Source organism: Orcinus orca, chromosome 2 (assembly GCF_937001465.1).
Source record: "Orcinus orca chromosome 2, mOrcOrc1.1, whole genome shotgun sequence".
Classification (NCBI taxonomy): Eukaryota; Metazoa; Chordata; class Mammalia; order Artiodactyla; family Delphinidae; genus Orcinus; species Orcinus orca.
Window position 1 is genome coordinate 199,367,585 of NC_064560.1, and position 21,452 is coordinate 199,389,036.

Genomic DNA, 21,452 nt, shown 5'->3' on the forward strand with positions numbered 1-21,452 from the left:
AGAACTAAAAGCCCAGCCCGGTCTATAAGTTATGAACTTCCATTGCCTAGTGACTTTTCTACTGCCAACTCTTGTTGAATTCATGCTTTTAAAGATGAGTTTTTGAAGTCAACATTATAAAATTAAATATTTAAAATAAGCCGACAAAGGGCTTCCCTGGTGGCGCAGTGGTTAAGAATCCACCTGCCAATGCAGGGAACACGGGTTCGAGCCCTGGTCCGGGAAGATTCCACATGCCGTGTATCCCACTAAGCCCGTGTGCCACAACTTCTGCGCCTGAGCTCTAGAGCCCGTGAACCACAACTACTGAGCCCATGTGCCACAACTACGGAAGCCCACATGCCTAGAGCCTGGGCTCTGCAACAAGAGAAGCCACTGCAGTGAGAAGCCCGCGCACCACAACGAGGAGTAGCCCCTGCTCGATGCAACCAGAGAAAAGCCCACGCGCAGCAATGAAGACCCAACGTAGCCAAAAATAAATAAATAAAATAAACTTAAAAAAATAAAAATACAATACAATAAGCCTACTAAATGAAATGTGAATAAAAAGATAAATTACCTTAACCAGCACTGTATCTATATTACATTTTTGTAGGTATCACACACACATACACTTACAGCCCATTGTACACATTCTAGGATAATCACCATGATTAGCAGACAATCTTGGACTTGGCGCTGAGTATGCCAGTTAAATAGGTTCTGTGTAACCAGATTTACATTTAAAAAGCAATATTTACTTTTCTAAAATGTACTCACTCACGGTGACATCTGGGTAAATACTAACTAGTATGATAAGGTGAGAATCACCTCTCCCTAACCTGAGGACCTCACACACACTTCACTCCAGAGGTTAACATAACAAGTCATACCATGTATGGCTCAGCTATCACCTTTCAAAAACCAATCACTCCTGTAAAAATATAAACTTCAATAGAATTTGCTGCTAGTATTTCTTTCCCCAAACACTTATTTCCTTTCCCAAACTTTCATGCAACAGTAGACGTTTCCCCCTACAAGAGAACTGCTTCAGTGATTTTCCTGTGTTTGCCAACATGCCAGTGATGACATGAAGAAGGGCTGCCAGGGCCGAGGCTGCAGGACGAGGTGAGGAAGGTGATGGGTGAGGATGGCGGGGAGGACACCAGCGGAGCCAAGAGGGACGGAGGCTCGGAAGGGGGTGCCTGAGGCCGAGTCATGGGCCACCCACATTTCGAGCCCTGGTGGCTGCAAAACTGGTGACGACTCAGTCAACCAACATGCATTTATTGAGCAATAAACAGGTGTAAGACCTTGTGCTGGGTGCCATAGCTGGAAAGAGGAAACGGGTGTAGACAGGGAAGGAGGAAAAGCCACACGCAGTTTAACATGATGAACCTGAGACGCTGGGGGCGGGGGGGGGAATGCTGAAGCGGAAGTGCCCGGCGAGGGAGGGAAAACCTGAGCTCAGGAGAGCCACGCGGCCTCAGTGAGAGGCGTGTGTACTGTCCGCACAAGGTGGCGACTGTCATCGGCAGGTAAAAATCCAGAACAAAAGAGGAAAGGGCCACCTAGAATCACGAGGAGGGTTTAGTGACAGGATGAGAGAGGCCAGAAACCAAGAAGGAATGTCGAAAGGAGGAGGTGGCCGATTCTGGAGGGGAGAGAGCCGGGCAAACAAAGGGCAGCAGCGGTGTGAGGAGGGGAACAGCAGCCTGGGTGCAGAGCGGGCACTGAGCCAATCAGAGGACAAAGGACAGTGATGGGGCAGCTCAGAAAGGACAAAGCCAGGAGGCTGATGGCAACGTGCCCTTGGAAAGGAAGGACCCTTGGCCCCAAGGTGAATGTGAAATGGAGGAACACACAGGGCGGGCGGTACAGACACTGGGAGGCAGTGGAGGTGAGTCTGGCAAGGACCAGAGGGAGAACCTGTGTCTCAGTGGGGGCTGGGCGTGGGGCTGGGGAGAGCGGGGTCGGGGGCACGAAACAGCCGCCACAGGGATGGACGAAGAAGAAAGAAAAAGCGGGTCAGAGGCTGCCATGCAGCAGTCATCTACTTTTATTTATAATCTTCACTCCCCTCGAGGAGGGAATACAAAACATTTCCAAATTCAATAATTCCTTCTGCAGAGGGAGCAGAATTGAGATAAATGCCTGAAGGGTTTTGTTTTGTTTTTTGGTTTTTTTTTGGCCATGCCACAGGCATGCAGGATTCTAGTTCTCCAACCAGGGATCAAACCCAGGCCCCTTGCAGTAGAAGTGTGGAGCCTTAACCACTGGACCGCCAGGGAAGTCCCTCCATGGAGGTTTTAAACTGCCCCTGCAGACACACCTGAGGGGGAGCTTGTGAGCAGGACACCTGGTAATGAGTCAACACCAAGGCAGACGGCGCTGGGAGGGGGCTGAGGTCCTGTTGACAAAGAGCGGCCTGCCCTTGTCAAGGAAGGAAGGCCCAGATGTGGTCTTACCCAGCTGGGCTTCATCACCCCTTTTCGTGCATATAAACCCCTGTTTACTTATTTATTTAATGCTCCACACTTACCTCTGCTCTTTTAAGCATCTCCCACTTGTTGAGGATTTTCATGGCATATATGCGTTCAGTGTTCTTCATTTTGACAACAGCAACCTGCCACACAAATGGGAGTTTAGCAAAAATTTAGTCAACGGAACACAAAAGGTCAGCACATTTCATATAACTACAGGGAAATCTTAATTGCCTGGAAACCCTGGAAAATGACGTGTTAAGGAAAGTAAAGTTTTCTATGTGAATAAAGATTTGCCCTTTTAAGCATCAAAACTTGATTTTAACTACATTGCAGCTTGAATGATGTCACCTGCTCAGTCCGAAACGCTTCAGTGCTGAGCACCGGTGCACATGGGGGTCTGCTGGCCTCTACTTTGGTGTGTCTGGGGATTTTCACAGTAATGGCTTTTGAAGTTCGTCAGTGGCTCCCGAGCTCCCCCCCTGCATTCAAGGGCTCCATCCCCACTCACGCCTACCCGCCTCCACCGATGCCCGTGTCCACCTCTATGCCCACGGCCAGCCTTTGCACGTGCCTGGGCTTAACTCTGGGATCTTTTCTTCACTGGGTTGGTGAGTATCTAGGGGGGCTCTGGAATGTAACTTGGGCAAATTCACTTCTTTGTGCCTCAGTTTCTACAACTAGAATGGATAACAGCAGGACTGGCCTAAGACTGCTGTGCGGATCAAATGAGTCAACACAGTTAATGTGCTCAGAATGGTTAGGCACGTAGTTATTAGCCCTTAGTGTGCTGGCTGTCAGCCATATTCTTCAAGGTACAACTCAAATGCCACCTCTTCCAGAAGTCCTCTTGGGACTCCTGGTCTTCATCAAATTTCAAATGAACTCTTCCATTACTACCAACACCAGATGTGATGTCTGCACCATCATATGGTACACCCTACCCTATATAAAACAGTCATTCGTTGACCTAAGTCCCCTTCACAAAACCATAAGCAGTGATAATAACTGCTGAGCCTTTCTGCTGCCAATGGCAGGCGGCCACACAGCAGGGTTGGAACAAAGAGTTCTAAAAGTGAATCACTTACTTCCTTACTTTCTGAACACCACCACCACACAACAACATCGTTGAAGGGACCATGAGAGCTGACACTCACGGACCACTTCCCATGCCCGGAGCTGTGCCAAGCAATGGCCCTGCACCCTCTCAGCTAATCGTCTCCAGAGCCCCAGATGGTGGCTACTTCTAATATCCTTACTTTACAGATGTGAAACCTGAGGCCCAGAGGGGTTAAACAACGTGCCTAAGAAGCGGCAGAGGCTCATCCTCAGGTGCGTGCCTTTTAGGACTGTATTATACTGACCGTCATAATTAGATATAACCCTCCCGGAGCCTGATGGCGGCGGGCGGGGCTGGGGGTCCCCAGGACGTGCCCTGATGTGGCTCCAGAGCCTGCAGATGGTCAGAGGCATCTGCCCTCCTCTGCAGGGCTCCCAGCCAGGGCCCCCTGCCCACGAGTACACCGAGATCACGCTCCGGCCATCGCCCTCAGTCACCCCTCTCACTGCCACTCCATGGCACACCACACCTAAGCTGCTGTCTATTCGCTACGGTCTTAGAAACCACTGACCAAACTCGCTACGACTCTGAATAAATTAAAAATAAACGGTGCGTAAATAAAGGCTTTGTGGGCTCTCCGACATGTCTAAGAACAAGAATTCTGGGCACACACTTTGTCATCATGTTAGAAGTGTCTATTTCTTCCTGGGAATTAGCTATAATCCAGATAGGTGAGATATTAGAGTTAAAAAAAAAAAAGCCACATAGTAGTTACTACACAAAAGGTCTAACTTGGCAAGAATGGTAGAGTTGTTAACCTTTGAGGAAAATAATGAAATTCTGAAAATGACGAGCCTCATGAATGATCCAGATCTTGCTGGAAATGAGACGCAGAACACAGGAAATTTGATTTCTTTACAAGAGGCCTATTAGGGCACAGACCATTTCCAGAAAACACGCAAGATGGCTCTGATAAAATACGTAGAAGGAAAAAGAATGTATCTGTCCATGGAAAACACGTATCAAACCAAGAATATGTAGACAAGGACTTCCCTGGTGGCGCAGTGGTTAAGAATCTGCCTGCCAAAGCAGCAGACAAGGTTTCGATTCCTGGTCCGGGAAGTTCCCACATGCTGCAGAGCAACTAAGCCCGTGCGCCACAACTACTGAAGCCCGTACGCCTAGAGCTCGTGCTCTGCAACAAGAGAAGCCACCGCAATGAGAAGCCCGCGTACCACAATCAAGACCCAACGCAGCCAAAACAAAAGAATAAGTAGACAAGTAAAATTTAATGTAAAAAAACCAAAAACAACAAACCTTCTCTATTGTACAACGACCTATAAAAGAAATAATTTTTAGAGAATCTTGTTTGGTTTACCAGAAGCTTCTTCCTAGCCAAAAACTTAGTCTGAATTCCTTCAGAGAGAGATGATAATCCTACAAATCTCCCCAAAATTAGACACTTAAGTAAAGAAATACAAATCAAAGTAATTTTACAAAACATTAAAAAGTGATTCTGGAACACAACAATTAAGTGTAACACCTGATGCCAGCCCAGATCCAGTACAAGAGGGAAAAGGTAAAACAAAGAACATCACTGGGCCAAGCTGGTATAAGACAGCAGACTGGACAAAGTGTTCTATCAGTTCTCAATTTGAGTTTATGAACTGTGGTTATGTCAAAGACCATGCCTATCAGAACAGGAACTAAAGTATTACGGGTAGAGGGTCTTGCTTGACGTAAGCAACTTATCCACAGTGGTTCAGTAAAAATTACACACACACACACACACACACACACACACACACGGAGGGAGGGAGGGAGCAAGCTCAAGGGAGAGCAGCACAGCTATAATATCAAGAAAATGTGATAAAATGCTAACAAAAGGGAATTTGGGTAAAGGGTTAGACTGTTTTTGAACCATTGTATTCATACAACTGTTCTGTTAATTTGAAACCGTTTCTAAACAAAGCTTTCAAAGCTTTGTTTCTTTAAGTCATTCTAGGAACAAGAGAGACGGCAGGGCACAGTGTCTGGACACACAGGCCTTGGGTCACGCAGGTGGGGTTCAAGTGGTGCCCCACAGCCCGCCCTGGGGCCAGGCCCCCCACTCCGGGCTTGACTTCTCATCTTGCCAGTGGGCCAGCGGTGTAGCCAGTGGCCGCAAGGCTTCCAGGGGCTCGAGGCCGGGGTTGCCCGGCACGCAGTTATCTGCGGGGGGCTGCTGTCACGCCAAAAGCATAGCCCTGGGCACCGCACCCCGGTAGCTGAGGGACGAGCCTCCAGAAGGGTGCCAGGGTCTTAGGAACTTCCTGGGCCACTGTCCCCGAGACGCTGAGGGGAGGACGAAGGTGTTCTCAAAGCCACTGTGCTCCAGAAAAAGGGCAATGCCCCAGGACTCCAATCCTTGTTTGAATAATAATCTAGAAACGTTTTGCTAAACTCCGCTGAGGTAAGCGTTTCATACACTCCCCTCAAATTGGACTCCGTGAGCTCTTTCTCAGGGGCAGGGCTCTTGAGCAGCCCGTGCCGTGGCCTCAGCAGCACAGGTACACACACCTGTGCACCAAGGCGGGGGCGCACACAGACTCTCACCCTTCCCTGGCCTGCCATTCAATCAGAACTGTATGTGAAGAACACCCTGGACGCAACAATGATTAAGGGTATCCTCACTTCTGTGACCCACTTGGTGCTGTCAGAGACAGAGAGGCTGCAGTTAGCTGCATTTCAGGTACGTGATTACGAGACTATCCCAGGGAGGCAGCGCGGTGGCGGCAATACAAGCCACAGAGCCCGGAATTCTAGTGGCAGGAAGGCTGGCGCTCGTGTGCAGGGGACCCAGAATGGCCACGAGGCCAGAGCAGTTGGGCAAGGAGGGCTGGCGTGCTGAGCGCAGGCCACAGGGCCCAGGGAGAGATGATGGAGGGAGAGGGGGGAGGGAATGCACAAAGCAGCTGCTAAAGCCTGGAGAGGGAGCAAAGGCAAAGGGGGGGCTCCGAGAACACGTTCTCTTCATGTGGGAAGAGCTAAAAAGTGATCGATGTTACCTTCTTTAAACTCAGGAACTGAGTTTCACATCAAGTCCTTTGGCAAAGAAGAGCACTAAAAGTAACCGCCGGCTGTTCTGACACAACCACGCTCTCTCCTGTGCTTTCTTTTTTCCTCCCAAAGGCCGCCCGGCTCCTGCCCTGGAGTCTCTCCCTGCCCCTGGCCCCCAACACCCTAACGGGCTCGCTGTCACTGCGGAGCTCCGCATGGGCCTGGGCCTTGCTCGGCGCTGTGTCCAGCAGCCCGGCACAACTCCTGGTACAAGGGGGCCGGTCGGTGAAAGCATATAGCGAATTGAATTGGGTTTAGCTTTCAAAGTCTTTCTCTTTCTTCTCACTGAGCAACAACAAAAACCCTCCCTTACCTCATCACATCGTAACTAGAGCTCAGAGATCTGTTATTTCTATGCAGAACTCAATTTTTTCCCTGTTGGCGGCCATCGGGAGAGTGGCCACCTGGGGAAGGGTGGGGCTTACAGGAGGTGGAGGCTCTTGAAAGAAACAGGAAGGAACTTTCTAGGGAATAGAAATGCTCTACATAGACTGGGGTGCTGCTTACACAGGTGTAGACATCTGTCATAACTCAAACCATACACCTAGATCTGTGCGTTTTACATGTAAGTATACCTTAATATTTAAAAACAAAAACCCGGGCTTCCCTGGTGGTGCAGTGGTTGAGAGTCCGCCTGCCGATGCAGGGGACACGGGTTCGTGCCCCGGTCCGGGAAGATCCCACATGCCGCGGAACGGCTGGGCCCGTGAGCCATGGCCGCTGAGCCCGCGTGTCCGGAGGCTGTGCTCCGTAACGGGAGAGGCCACAACAGTGAGAGGCCCGCGTACCGGAAAAAACCCCAACAACCTCCCTATCCCGTCCCAGCCCAGAGCTGAATCCGGTCGGGGAGTCCTGGATCCAGGGTCATTCCGAGGTCAGCCTGGGAGGAGATGCCGTCCCAGAGGCCAAGGCTGCCACCAAAGCAGCCCCCCCGGGGCGCTACTTCCCCCCTACCCACTCCTTGGTGAGATTCGCTCTTAGGAGTGGGCTGGGGAAGGGGTGGGTATGAAGACCAGGCTGCGTGAGGGAGAGGAGGGTATGAGGACGAGAGACGGGGCTCGCCACAGAGCGTGGGGCTGGGGTCTGATCTGAGGCCAGGGCAGTTTCCAAGGAAGAAATGAGGGCACAACACACAACCGCCCACATTCACTCAGGCAGGCCAGAGCTTTCTCACTCGAGTATTTTGAAAGCATTTTCGTAGGAATGTTTTCTTTTGGTGTATTCTACTGAAGCCCTGCAAATAAAGCAGGGCTGTCATCAGGTGCTGGTGGCAGAAGAGTCACCAAAAATACTGAGATGTTTTCAAAGACAGATCACAGGCCTGGTTTCCACTCATGAGCTACTTCAGAACAAAGCAGCTATCTCGTTAAATTCCTGCTTTGCTTTTTTCCACGTATATTTTGCCCAGTATGAAGTGTACACCGTGCACAACAAATGCTGTCTCCCACTCTGCAGCACTTTAGAGTCACATCCAGCAGGGCTGTGTTGGACAGAGCACACGCGCTGCTGGACATGACACAGAGCATCTCATTAACCCACACGCGCAGCTCCGCAGCCTGGGAGTGCCACAGGCCAAACCTAAGGAGAGGAGTTAATGTAGTTCAGTTAAGCGCCTGTAAACACACCCGGCGGGCTGGGCCGGAGCCGGCAGGAGGGACAGCAGCTCCAGGCGGAGCTGGGGGGAGCTGCAGGGCGGGTCACCCGGTGCACAAGCTGTTCTCCTCCAAACACGGGGCGGGACTCACAATCGCATGAGGACGGTAGGCAAGCTACGAACGATGAGCACCACTCTGATGAGACCCTTCTTGTATTTTTTTGAAAACCGCTGCCAACACTTTTTTTTGACTGACAAACGGATGTTTTTAAAAACTTATCTGTCAGAAAGAACTATTTTGGTCAACACAATTTTCAGGGTAATTCACCAGTCACCAGCTTTTGTTTTTGTTTTTCCTCTCCTTAACTCTATCTTTCAGATTTTATCCACCAAGAACTCTCCAAATGATACCAATAATTACCTCGTCCCAAAATCAATGTACAGGACCCTAAAACTGCTAGATGGGAGCTGCTAGGCAAAATGAACAAAAATAAGTTTATCTTACCTCACCAAAAGCACCTCTTCCGATTACTTTAATTATTTCGAAGTCTTCTCGATGAAGTTGCATTTCCTTCACCAGTTGTGTAAATGGTTTAGCTACAAATTAAAAAAAGTAAAATTAACAACTTACTCTAAAAAGTTGACAATAGATAAAAATTTAATTGATTGGGGCATTCCATTAAATTATACTTTCTTTAGAAAAAACTTTACTTTTTAAATGAATGAATACTTTTTAAGACACTTAACATCTGTAAAGTCATTAACATTTGGAAAGTCGGTATTTATGCCAAATTAATGTGGATGTTCATACTGGCACCTGTATTTCAATATCTGTTATAACAAATACCATCACAACAAAGATCCCCTAGAAAAATCCTGAAAGCTGAGCTCTCCCCGCTGGGCACCCGTCTGCTCTGCAGGGCGGCACAGGCACCGGCTCACCAGGTCCGTGAGTTCTGGGCACCACCTGCCGGCTCTCAGGGCCACAGGGCAGCTTGGGGGGGGACACAAGGCGTTCTCGGCGACAACGGGCAACCACCCTTGAGAGACGCGCGGAGCCCCTGACGGTAACGGGGGCCGGGCTGGGAGCAGCATCTGACACCGCTCCCACGAGGTCAGCACACACGTTCTTGGAATTCATTCCACGACCATCCACATTTTAGGAAGAAGAAAACTAAGCCAACTTTTCTGTGGAAAGTGGACTGGGTTGGACAGTGTCTCCCCAAAACCTGTGAATGCGACCTGATTTGGAAGTGGGGTCTCTGCAGATGTAATCAAGTTAGGACGGAGTCACAAACAGGAATGGGGTGGGCTCTAAGTCCAGCATGACTGGCGTCTGCGTAAAAGTGAGAGATCTGGATCAGAGACACAGAGAGGGGAACAGTCACGCGAAGATGGGGGCACGGATTCGAGTGATTCAGTTACAAGCAAGGAGCGCCAAAGACTGCTGCCACCACCAAAGGCTCAAAGAGACAGGGACAGACTCCGTCCAGAGCCTTCAGGAGGGGCATGGCCCTGCTGACACCTTGACTCTGGACTTCTGGCCTCAAGAACTGTGAGACACAAGAAAAATCTCTGCGACCTTACGCCCCCAGTTGGTGGTAATTAGTCACAGCAGCCCCAGGACCAGAAGCCCCGCGCTGTGAGACTCCAGAAGCAGCACCCGCGCGCTGACCACCCGCGCTCCGTCTAGCAGCCGCTCCGTTACATCTCCTACACCTTTCTCCTCTTTTCACCTTCAGATCTAAATCCCTATGTTTATGCCAACTTTTACTTGTTCTCTACAGATCTTTTTCAAATCCTCCACGATTACAGCTTCACAACATTCCCATGGCGGGGGGCGGGGGGAATGGGCAAAATGTACCAGGGCTCTTTCTGTGTTGTTTCTTATAACTACACGTGCATCTACAATTATCTCCCCCCAAACCTGCAATCTGGTACTTTCTGGGCTTCTAACTGAGCTCCATATTATGAATCTAACTCCAAATTTTTTTTTCTTATATAGTTGCTTAGTACCACCAAGGTTTGACCACCATGGTTCACTGATCCAAGGAGCAAAAGCCAGAGCACCTATTAACAGGCACCAAGAACGGTAAATACCCATTGGCACAGAGATTAGGGAACAGAACACACAGGTCCTGAATTATTTGGTGGGGGGGGAAGCCAGGCTAAAGAAAACCCTTGAGCTAGAACTTAAAGGTCACTTATGGTTCACCTTTCTTCCAAATATCACCTAAAATACCCATTCCCAAAAATCCTCATGGAAATACAGACTCTAAACAGCCCCTGGAGCTCACAGTCTCTCTTGGCATCTTCTGGGGGAACCAAACGGTACCTTCCACTTTACTGTGAAGAAACACAATCCCAACAAACCACCCCCAGGCCAGCGAGTGTGGGAAGGAGATGGCGCCGCTCTGCCCACCTGTGGAGGACACGCCACAGTCACACTTGCTACACTGCCGAAACACTCACTCTGGCAGGGGTTCAACACAGCATTCTGGACGCTTCTACAAAAACCCCAAAGATTCACAAAACCTGCTGGCCAGTGTTTTAAACGTGCAAATCAAACAGCAATTTCCATGGAAATTAAAGAAAATTCCACCCATAATTGTGCCATGAACCACTTTAACTTCACATTTTCCCATTCCAGCCCCTGACCGTAGACACGGTCAATGTTTATATAGCTATTTTTGTGTATTCTGCTTTTATCTCATTTCTTACATTTTTCATGTTTCTATACCACTCAACTAACATTTTAACAGCTGCATAATATTTCACTAAGTTGACACACCAACAATTTATAATTGTGTCTACTGAATGGAGAGGTTAAATGTTTTTTTAAATTATTTTCTTATGGTGAATAAATCTGCAATGAACTTTTCATGCACACAGATTTTTTACTATTTTAAATTAATTTTGAGGATGAAACTCCAGGACTCTCCAAAGGGCACTAACATTCTATCTGGTTCCTAACCTGCCTTCCAAGCTGCATCTCCTGAGTCACACCCCCCTCACAGCCACACACCGACATCTCGTCTTCCTTTGAAATCAGCAGTTCTTTGATGCCTGTGAGGCGGTGTTCTCCCATATCCGGCTGTGCCCTGTGATGTTAATTATCCATTCATGACACTTGCTCATTAATCACATCTTGATGTTTTTTAATCAACTGTGTAAGAGCTTTACTTTGGCTCTCTTACACGTAACAGCTGTAAACACTACTCCTCCATTCTGTTGCCTCTTTTCATCTGAACTATGCTATTTTTATTTTATAGCAATTATTACTTCCAATAAAAGTATCATTTTTAACAAAATCAAATTCATTTTTCCTTTGTCATTTTCTTATTAAGGCTTAGAAAGTCATGACTCATTACCAATCTGACTGTCAATCCTATTTTTGGTCAAACGGCTTTTTAAAATAGTCAACCCATTATTCATCTGCTGTTTAGAGTATGTTGGAGCACGGTGTGAAGTGTTTATCTTATTTCTAGTGGTAGCGATCTGTGTGTATGTAAGTGGTCCAACGATACGCTATCCAGTTCTGTTTACTCCTGCCCTACTTGGCAGGAGGAGGCCCAGGGAAAAGCCCTGGCTTCCTTCCATTCAGGAGTCAAGTCCTAAGTGGGACACCTGGTCGCCATGCCATCTTAGGAAAGTCATCTGCTCCTCTGTGACTAAATTTTCTTATCCCTAAAATAGGCAAAAAGTCCCTCCTCCCACCTCAGTGAGGGCTGAGGCAGAGAAGCGCGAAGTCCCTTGTGGCGGATGAGACCTGGCTAGCTTCCTCTTCATCTTTTCTTTCCACATCAATTGTCTTACCTGATGTTCCTCGACAAGTTTTCCTCTTACTCTTTTTATAGAACCTGTTTCTGTTGCTTATGCATTTTACACAGCCCTGTACAATTTCCCTGAAATGTATGAACATGGATTTATCAGGGGCAGTCTGATAAACGGGGGAAGAACTATGGAAACACCCCAATGAAAGCTTGGAAAGATAAAGAAATTAAGACTCAAGCAACAGGAAATCAACTATGTGAACAAAACCTAATGTTTAAAAATAGAGGGCACTAAAAAGGATCCAGAAGGAAAGCATTATTTTTGAAAAATGTTAAATATTTTCAAACAGTTCTGAGGACACGGTAAAAATATTGTAGCGCTATGTAAAAATCATTAAGATTGCATTAGCTAGAACCAGAATAGAGAATTAAATCACAGCAGCAGACCACCCTGCGAACCACACAAGTACTGAGAGGCCATGAAATCACTCTGACAGGAAGGACTTACACCCATGAAAAGGAGAAAGAGTGACATTTCAAATGGGGTGTCAATCAGTGTCAACACAAGTACAAGGTGACCCCACCATACGGACTGGGTAGAGTCAACAGACAGAAACCACACCAGTTATTTGAAGAAAATGTAACAGAAAGGACTGTTACCTAGGTAACCAAGAAAGTTGAAAGGGGGTATTTCCCTGGCGGTCCGGTGGTTAAGACTTCGCCTTCCAATGCAGGGGGTGAGGGTTCGATTTCTGGTCGACCCCCCCGGTCAGGAAGCTAGGATCCCACATGCCCAGCGGCCAAAAGACCAAAACGTAAAACAGAAGCAATACTGTAAGAAATTCAATACAGACTTAAAAAAAAAAAGTTAAAAGGGGGCAGTGGATTATCATGAGACAGCAGGTGCGAGAAGCAAATGCTAGGCTTAGGGTTGGGGAACCAAAGGCAGAAGCTGGGATGTGTGAAACCTGGGGAGGGCCCCGCCCAGCTGAAACTCTGAGGCTCGCTGCTGCTGCCGTTTACTGGGGTCTCTAAGCACAAAGGCTGCGACCTAAGGGCTGGGACCCAGGGAGCTGAGAGGGGCACTCGCCAGCTGATGCTGGGGTCTCTGCAAGTGTGGGAAAATGCCCAAACCGGGACCAGCTGCCCACTACCAGAAGACACTTCCTGCCAGGAGGAGGCTGGCTGCTAAGGTGCCACAGAGGAGGGAAGCTGGCAGGAAGCTGCAAGGCCCACCCCCCCACACACACCCGCCTCCCTCTAGCACCTCCTTTAGGCAGAGCCCAACGGGAACAGGGGTCGGAGCCCAAACTGGGTGACGCTGGACGCTGGGGTAAGGAGGACGTCCATCGGGGACAGGAGATTGTTACATACAGAAGGACTGATCACATCAGTAAACAGGTTCAGGATAACGGGGGCCAGCTTCCTCACTGTCAGAAAAGGGAGTTACGAAAAAGGGAGAACAGACCCTACAGCACTGAATTAGAAGTGGAGGCATCAGTGTGAGCTCGTGGTTTTCAGTATGTGGATGCAGAAAAGATGCAGACATAAATGGGTGTGTACATACATATGGAAGCCCTAGCTCTGCCTCTGGAGAGGGCCAGGAGGCGGCAACACCCCAGCAGCAAGAAGCATCACTAGTGACAGATCTTGGTTTCTAAATACCATTCTCCAGCTAAGGGACCAGGACACCTCCATCAAGTCCAGAGGTGGGTCAGGAAAGCGCAGGTCAGCCTGGAACATCTTCTTGTGCCCGAAAATAAGAAAGCGCTCAAAGAATGGGAGTGAGGGCTTCTCTGGTGGTGCAGTGGCTGAGAGTCTGCCTGCTGATGCAGGGGACACGGGTTCATGCCCCGGTCTGGGAAGATCCCACGTGTCGCGGAGCGGCTGGGCCCCTGAGCCATGGCCACTGAGCCTGCGCGACCAGAGCCTGTGCTCCTCAACAGGAGAGGCCACAACAGTGAGAGGCCCGCATACCGCAAAAAAATAAATAAATAAAATAAAAAGAATGGGAGTGAATCAAAATAAATACGGATAGTCACAGATTATCCAGCCCACTAAATAAAACAAAAGCAGGAGTACACACTGATATTAAATAAATCAATATTAAAATATCTGATGAGAAATGGGATATTTACATAGCTTCAAAGTACATCCAAACGAAATACTTGTTGATCAAACAGAGGAAACAGTGCCTTCGCAGTGCACTCTGGCAGACGTTACCTAAACCAAGAGATCAGAGTGATGTGATCAGGGTGAGACTGTGTGCCACCCCAAAGGACGCAATGAGAAAAACACAGTGTCACCTCTGTGATTTTCCTGGCAAAGTTATAAAAGCCGAATTTAATCATGAGGAAATGGGAGGAAAACCTGAATTGAAGAGATATTCTACAAAATGACTGGCCCGCAACGGTTTCAGTCATGAAAGTCAGGAGAGGCCAGAGTCCCCACAGAAGGGAGAGAGGAAGACAGCACGGAAGTCGAGTGAGCGTTGGTTCTCAGGCTCCTCTGCTACGAGAGAACAGCAGACTGGGGCTGGGGTGATCCCTTGCTAGCTCTGTGTCAATGTCATATTCCTGACTTGGGGCTAGAGACCAGCCGGGGCTGCAGGAAATACACACCAAACTTTCAGCAGGGAGGGGGACCATGCAGGCAACTTACTCTCAGCTCCTCGAGGCACTTCTTTATACTGTTATTTGCAACTTTTCTGTAAGTTTGAACCTGTTTCCAAACAAGTTTTTAACCTCTTTTTAAAGATCATCTGTCGCTATTTGGAAAGCAGGCCATGAGGGCAAGCATGGAAGGAGAGCTGGGGGACGCCGCTTCCCACAGGAGGTAAGCGGGGCTCGGGGTGTCGGGCCTGGAGCCCCGAGGAGGCCGCGTCCGGTTTCCCTCTGGAGGTGCAGTCACCTGCGACGTGGGTGAAGCAAGAGGAGACTCCAGGATGACTGCTGGGTTTCCAGCCTGGGCAACGTGATGAGTGGGTGCCACTTACTCACGTGGAAAGACCCAGGGATGATCGGGTGGGGAAGGAGACACTTCACAGTTACTGCTGCAGAGCCTGAGACAGGGAACAGACCAAACTGATTTTTCTCACAAGATTCTACTGCTGTTTCACGTTTTCAAAAAAGTATCCCTTCAGAACAGCCAGCTGACCTGGGGGTGGGTGGGAGGGGAGAACCAGTCTCTGTGGCTAGGAAATTGGAGCTAGAGCTTACTGGGAGGAAGCAGGGCAGTAGCACTTGAAAAGCATAAATGCTCCTCCACTAAGCCCAGAGCTTGCAATGCTCCTCAGAATACAAAATGTTATCGGCAAAATTTTATGAATTATATCCACTGGGGTGCAACACAGCTTGTCATGCACTCTTAAAACATTCAGGATGCAAAGCAAAACCACAGCAACCAAAACACCATTAGGGATTCATTTTAAACATCATTTATATTAAGATTAGAAGACAGACATTATGGGTAGCTTGAAGAAAACAGATCAGCTGTAATGCTTAAAATAACGTTTGCTTTTCATGGTGATAATGAACTGGTAGTTTCGGAAGTAAGACAACATCACTATTCTAAATTTTAGAAAGAGTAAAATGACCTCTACTTCCCACGCCCTCAACAAAAGCTGCCGAGTCAGCAAACACTGACTGGGCCCCCAAGTGCGCCAGCACCGGGACGCTACGCTGAGGACAGACGGGCACTGCCGCCCTCCGGCTCAGAGAAGCGGGCACAGGCCGACTGGCTGGCCCTGCGGGGCTCTGCACTCCAGCGACTGCCGGGGTTGACACCCACTCGGAGTCCTGCACCACACACACCCTGACCTGCAGCTGCAGCCTCAGACCATTCCCCAAGCCCCCAGCCCCATCCCCGTCCCTTCGATGCAGACCACCATCGCTCCCCTGCTCCTGCAGCTGGCCTCCTGCACCCACTCGCCGCCTCTCCAGCCCTCCAGCCCCACGGTACCATCTCCTCCAAAACCAACACAATCCCATCACTCCCCTGCTGACGATTCCTCAAGTTTTGCATGGCTCTTCGATAGCATCTAAATGCTCAGAGCTTGCTGCATGCCTGGGTCCTGCCTGCCTCCCCCTGCCCCGCGTCGCCCCTGTGCTCCCCTCAATCCCACCACACCTGTCTTTCAGCTATGCAGGCCCTCGCTCAACCCTGGGTGGAATAGCACCCCCCCGCCCCCATCTCCCCAACCATCTGCTACTGTCCTCGGGGTCCCTGGCTCCAGCCAGGTGACTAGGTCAGGAGACTGCTAGCCTTCTGATAAGTGAGCCTCGCACGTGTATTTGCTCACTGCCATCTTCCCCGCTGGACTGGAGGGCCCAGGAAGGCACGGTCTACCTCCACCTGGTAAACCGCTGCCCCGCAAGCCCCGACACAAACAGGGAACACAAAAGGGAACGCAGTAAGCACAGCTGACTCAACAACCATCCTCAACCACCAGTCATCAGGAAAGGTTACTTTCTCCACTGGGAGGGCTTTTATTTTTTTCTAAGGTAAGAATATATTCAAAAACTTGGGTTATTTCCCACCAAAAGAAGACTGAATAAAGCTTTAGCCCTTTGATAGCTAAACTTTAATTAGGAGAAAATTTTCCTAATCTCTTCATTCTTCTACAACCCAAGATTGTCCCCTATAAAATTTCTCTTGATGCCCTAAAAGGCAATGAATCAATCAACCAATCAAGGGCAACCACCTGTAAGTATGAGGTCCCAACTGCAAGGGAAAACTGGGAGCCCAGTGTTCCCTTTAAACAGGAAAAAGCTTTGCCAGGAAGGACTGGGGGTGGAGGGAGGATCTCCAGCTGAAAGTGACTGAAAACAGTTGTGAAATGAGAAACTGACTGCTCCCCCCCACCTTTGGTTTGTTTATCAAGAGAGGAAATAAGATCAGACGGGCTGGAAGGAGTGCCCGGGAGGGGCCCCGTCAGGAAAGAGGACTGTGTCACAGGGCAGCAGCCCAAGGGCAGCGGGAAGCCTGCTCAGCCCGCCCCGCTCTGCCTGTGCCCTGCGTGGCCTCCCCCTCCCCCCGGACCTGGGCGTCACCCAGCCTCTCTCCTGACATGGCCTCAGCCCCTTGGCAATCACACATGGAGAACTGGAAACGGTCTTTCAGATTATCCAGTCCAAACAGTACATTTACTAATGAGGAAATGGGAGCCCAACGGCCAAATGACATGCAGAGGACACGAGGGGCAACTCTCCTCCCTCCGGAGTGAACAGCAGCTCCGATCCTGGGAAGTTCCCCCCGCCCCCCCCCCATGATGGAGACCCTCTGCTGCCTGTAGCAACTACCCCCCACCCCCCGCTGGCTGGGTACAGTGACGGGCAGCTCTGCAAGGCGTCTCGTGTAGGGGAGGAGAGGCCGGCACAGTACCCCAAGGACCCGGGAGTGTGGCCACAGGCAGGACAATAAAGCAGACAGACATGAACTCAGCCCCTGCTGAGCACCCACGGCATGAACTCCCCACGGGCCCGGGAATACAGGGCAAGGGCCAGGTCTTGATCCAGCACGTGGCAGGAAAAGCAAACACTTCCACCAGTCCCAGTTTTGAAGGAGTTCATAGTTCAAAAATGGCTTGAAATCTGTTCTCACAGTTCAGATCGCTGATACACCTATGGAAGAATAACACCTACCATAAAGTTTTTGAAAAATGTGCTTAAATTACATTAAATGGGTTTTACTTGTTTTAATAACTAAGATTTTTTGTTAAATGACAGAATGCGATCCTTCATAGGGAGCCCGTCACAAATCTTTCTCAATATGAATCAGTTTGAGAAAGCTGAATATTCCAAGAAGCCCTATTAACTCCCAAATAAAGTTCTCCAAGCACGAACTCTTCCACATAAGCTGATAACCAGGAACTATAATGCTGTGAAGTGAACAAACACTGATTTTAACTTAATGAGATTTAAGATTTTAGAGGACTGAAAAGGAAGCCCTTATATGTGTATGTATAGCTGATTCACTTTGTTATAAAGCAGAAACTAACACACCATTGGAAAGCAATTATACTCCAATAAAGATGTTTAAAAAAAAACAAAGACAGAAAGAAAAGGAAGCCCTTTAATACTGTGACTCAGAAGACAAGTAAGGTTCAGACTGAGTCAGTGAAAATCTGAGAAGCTGGGGTGGGGAACGGGTGAGGAGGCTGTACTGAATCAACAGTAAACCAGAAGTCTCATTCCAACAGCCTGCTGTCACGTGAAGGCGGTTAACCTTCCTAGACCCCGCGTGGGGACCGAGCCAGGGGTCAGTCACGTGTTCCTTCATCTTTGCCTCCACTCCATAGTTGATCGATTGCTTTTCTCAATTCCTTTTCATTTGGTCCATCTTGCTTTGTCATCACTGAAATAAAATCCTATTGCCTCACTACTGGGTATCACTTAGAACTGTCTGCCTTCCTGCCTGAGAGTGGCACGTCCCACTTGAAGCCTCTGATCAAGGAGGTAGTGACCCAGAGACAGCGGGTCTCCCCCACAAGCTGCCGTGGCACTGCCCTTTGGGATTCCTTTGTCAAAGCAAAGAACCTGTGTAAAGTGAGTGACCTTCACAGCACACGTCTCTTTTCTAAAGCCAATTCCCGGGGCTTCCCTGGTGGCGCAGTGGTTACGAATCCGCCTGCCAATGCAGGGGACACGGGTTCAATCCCTGGTCCGGGAAGATCCCACATACTGCGGAGCAACTAACCCCGTGTGCCACAACTACTGAGCCTGAGCTCTAGAGCCTGCAAGCCACAACAAGAGAAGCCACTGCAGTGAGAAGCTCGCTCACCACAACTAGAGAAAGCCCGAACGCAGCAACGAAGACCCAATGCAGCCAGAATAATAATAATAAAAAATAATAAAAGAAAGCCAACTCCCTTACTAATGTGAATACAAATATATGTTTTGTTAAAAAAAGAAAAAAAACCCCAGTGTACAATAGCACAATAGGAAAGAGCCAACACCGTCACATCCAGATTTCCTGCTACCCAAAGTACAGTGCTCCAAGGAAACCTTTCCTGAGCCAAACTGGAGTAAAGCAGTCACCTTAGGATAGACACATCTTTCTAACTGACGCACAGGGACAAAGCAGAGATGCTCTCAGACACAGTGCACAGCTCTGGGGAGATGCCGAGTGTGGTTCCCGGGGAGGGAGCCTGGCGGGGGCCCCTGCCACTGCTGAGGGTGCTGCCTCTATACTGGCACTCAGCAAAATAAACACTGACCGGTATTTTCACTCTTTGCCTTTTTTCCTAAAAGTGGAAATCGTCCTAGGATTTCTCTTGGTTGTCAAAAACAGGTAGGTCTTTCATAAAAGCGAACTGGCAGAAACCTAATTTTTGATGAGCAGGGGATACCTGTATACAAGTCACAGACATGCAATACAAGCACAAACAGACGACAACATTATGCCCTGATGTTCACAGCAACGAGACAGCTAGCCCCCAGGCCATTTCTTCTGTGCGTCACAGAGACGCCCTACATATGTATATTCTAAATTTAAGAAAAAGAAAACCCAAGGGTACAGCATGAATACTGGTTAGCAAACTGGCAGGGGAGGGACAAAGCTCCCCCAGGATCACTGTCCCGTTACTCAGCAGAAGGCACACTCGCATAGCCAGGTCCCCGTGTTAAGCCCACACACCCCCAAGCCACTGCGCGAGCCTGGCAGATTTCCCTGGCACCTCCAAGGCTGTCTCCTCACCCGCTGACTGAGAGTAACAGTGTTCCTCCAAGAAGTCACCGGCGGAGTACTAAATTAGATAGTCCCCATACAGCTTTGAGCACCGTGCCCAGCATACAGTAAGTTCTCATTACACGGGAGCTACTGTCATTGTTACTGGATGACACTGTTTTCTAATCAGTTATTTATAAGTCATATTTAAACTATACCACCCCAAATTATCCTAGAATCCAGCTAAATTACCAACCAAGAAGGTACACTTGTTACAAACAAGCTCTACTGAGCAGGTTACACATAGATGACACCTGGGTAGCACTTAGTAACTTCCACTGAGTAGCCCTGTAAACCAAGCACCCCAAAAAGGGCCCCGTGTAGCCCGGGAGGAGGGTCTCTTCTGAGGAGGGTGTAACATAACCCACGAGCACACCTTCCACAGCAGGGCTGCTCCTGGACCTGCTACATTAGTGGAGGGGGGGAAATTTTACCTGCAAGGTCCAGACCACCCCACAGTTTCCATTCTGCCTGCCCCATCCCTGGTGAATAAGCCATCACTGACCTTCCACTTTAACCAGCATTTCTACTGCTTCCCCCTCACGCCAGAGAGCAGCTGTGACTCGTGGAAGGCGTGGAACAGCGTTCTGACTGTTGTGATGACCTTCACGTTTCCACACACATGGCTACTTTTCTTCAGTGATGCCCCGCTTAAGAACTTCTTTATAAAGGTGAAACACAAAGGGTCAACTCAAGTGAAATTTCTGCCTGAGGCAGAGACTGTGATAGGCCCCCTCGGGCCAGGCCTTTAAGCTGCCTGCCCTCTGCTTCCCCAACTTGCCCAAAGGCTCGTCACTAATTACAGTACAGTGACTGGCAAAACACATGAGCTGAAGACACGCCTGAAGGACCACCATCAGATGTATCACACTATTGCTTCTGGAGAAAATGGGACAAAAACCTTTTTTTTTTTGCGGTACGCGGGCCTCTCACTGTTGTGGCCTCTCCCGTTGCGCAGCACAGGCTCCAGACACGCAGGCCTAGCGGCCATGGCTCACACAGGCCCAGCTGCTCTGCGGCATGTGGGATCTTCCTGGACTGGGGCACGAGCCTGCGTCTCCTGCATCGGCAGGCGGACTCTCAGCCACTGCGCCACCAGGGAAGCCCAGGACAAAAACCTTTTAAGAGATTCATATTTTTTTCTGTAGTAAGTAGAATTTTTGATGTAAGAGTTTTAGTTCTCTTTCTGTTTTGTTTGACCTCATTTTAATATGACAGGTAGAGGGCAAAGTCTACGCGGAGTGTGAATGTGGAACAGTAACTCACTGATATAGAGCATTTCCTAGTGTGTCTGCTGCTGAACCCAGCATTCGAGTGGCCACCAACAACAGGCCCTGAGTCTGCACTAGACATGAGCTACTTCTGCCATCCGCCCCCAGCGCCAGCCGCCCTGCAAGCTCGGCGGCATTACCCCCATCCTACGAGTGAGAAAACTGGAGCTGCACCCTGACCTTAGAGCTTCTTGAACCCAAAGCTGGCGTGGTGCCTCAGGCCTGTGTCTTCTCAGGGCACTGGGTCAGGTTTCTGGGACTGGTGGGGAATGCTGTCTCACTTTTCCGCGAGCAGCTTAGAAAGTGCTAAGGGCTCGTCAGAAGGGCCAGTTCTAGTCATCTTCCCGTAAGAGGTCATCTAAGCTACCGTGCTGCTTTGGGATTACACTAGCAAGACAGATATAAGGGGGGAAACGTTTTAGGTTTTTGTTACCCTCTAATGTACCCCATTCCAGAATTTAACCCAAA

At 49.1% G+C, this 21,452-nt stretch overlaps 1 protein-coding gene across 4 annotated transcripts in view; it reads right to left on the reverse strand.

The window, feature by feature from the left end:
• CDC42BPB (CDC42 binding protein kinase beta) overlaps positions 1-21,452 on the reverse strand; it is a 121,879-nt gene that overhangs the window by 61,214 nt on the left and 39,213 nt on the right. For all 4 annotated transcript variants that reach the window (XR_007475708.1, XM_049706324.1, XM_049706323.1 and 1 more), the window contains 2 exons: positions 8,721-8,812; positions 2,522-2,605 (listed from right to left, as the gene is read on the reverse strand). Coding sequence is in view for 3 of the 4 variants with exons in the window: in XM_049706323.1 (XP_049562280.1) it covers positions 2,522-2,605; positions 8,721-8,812 (176 nt within the window). In the remaining variant the exon portion in view is untranslated. The remainder of the gene's footprint in view (positions 1-2,521; positions 2,606-8,720; positions 8,813-21,452) is intronic.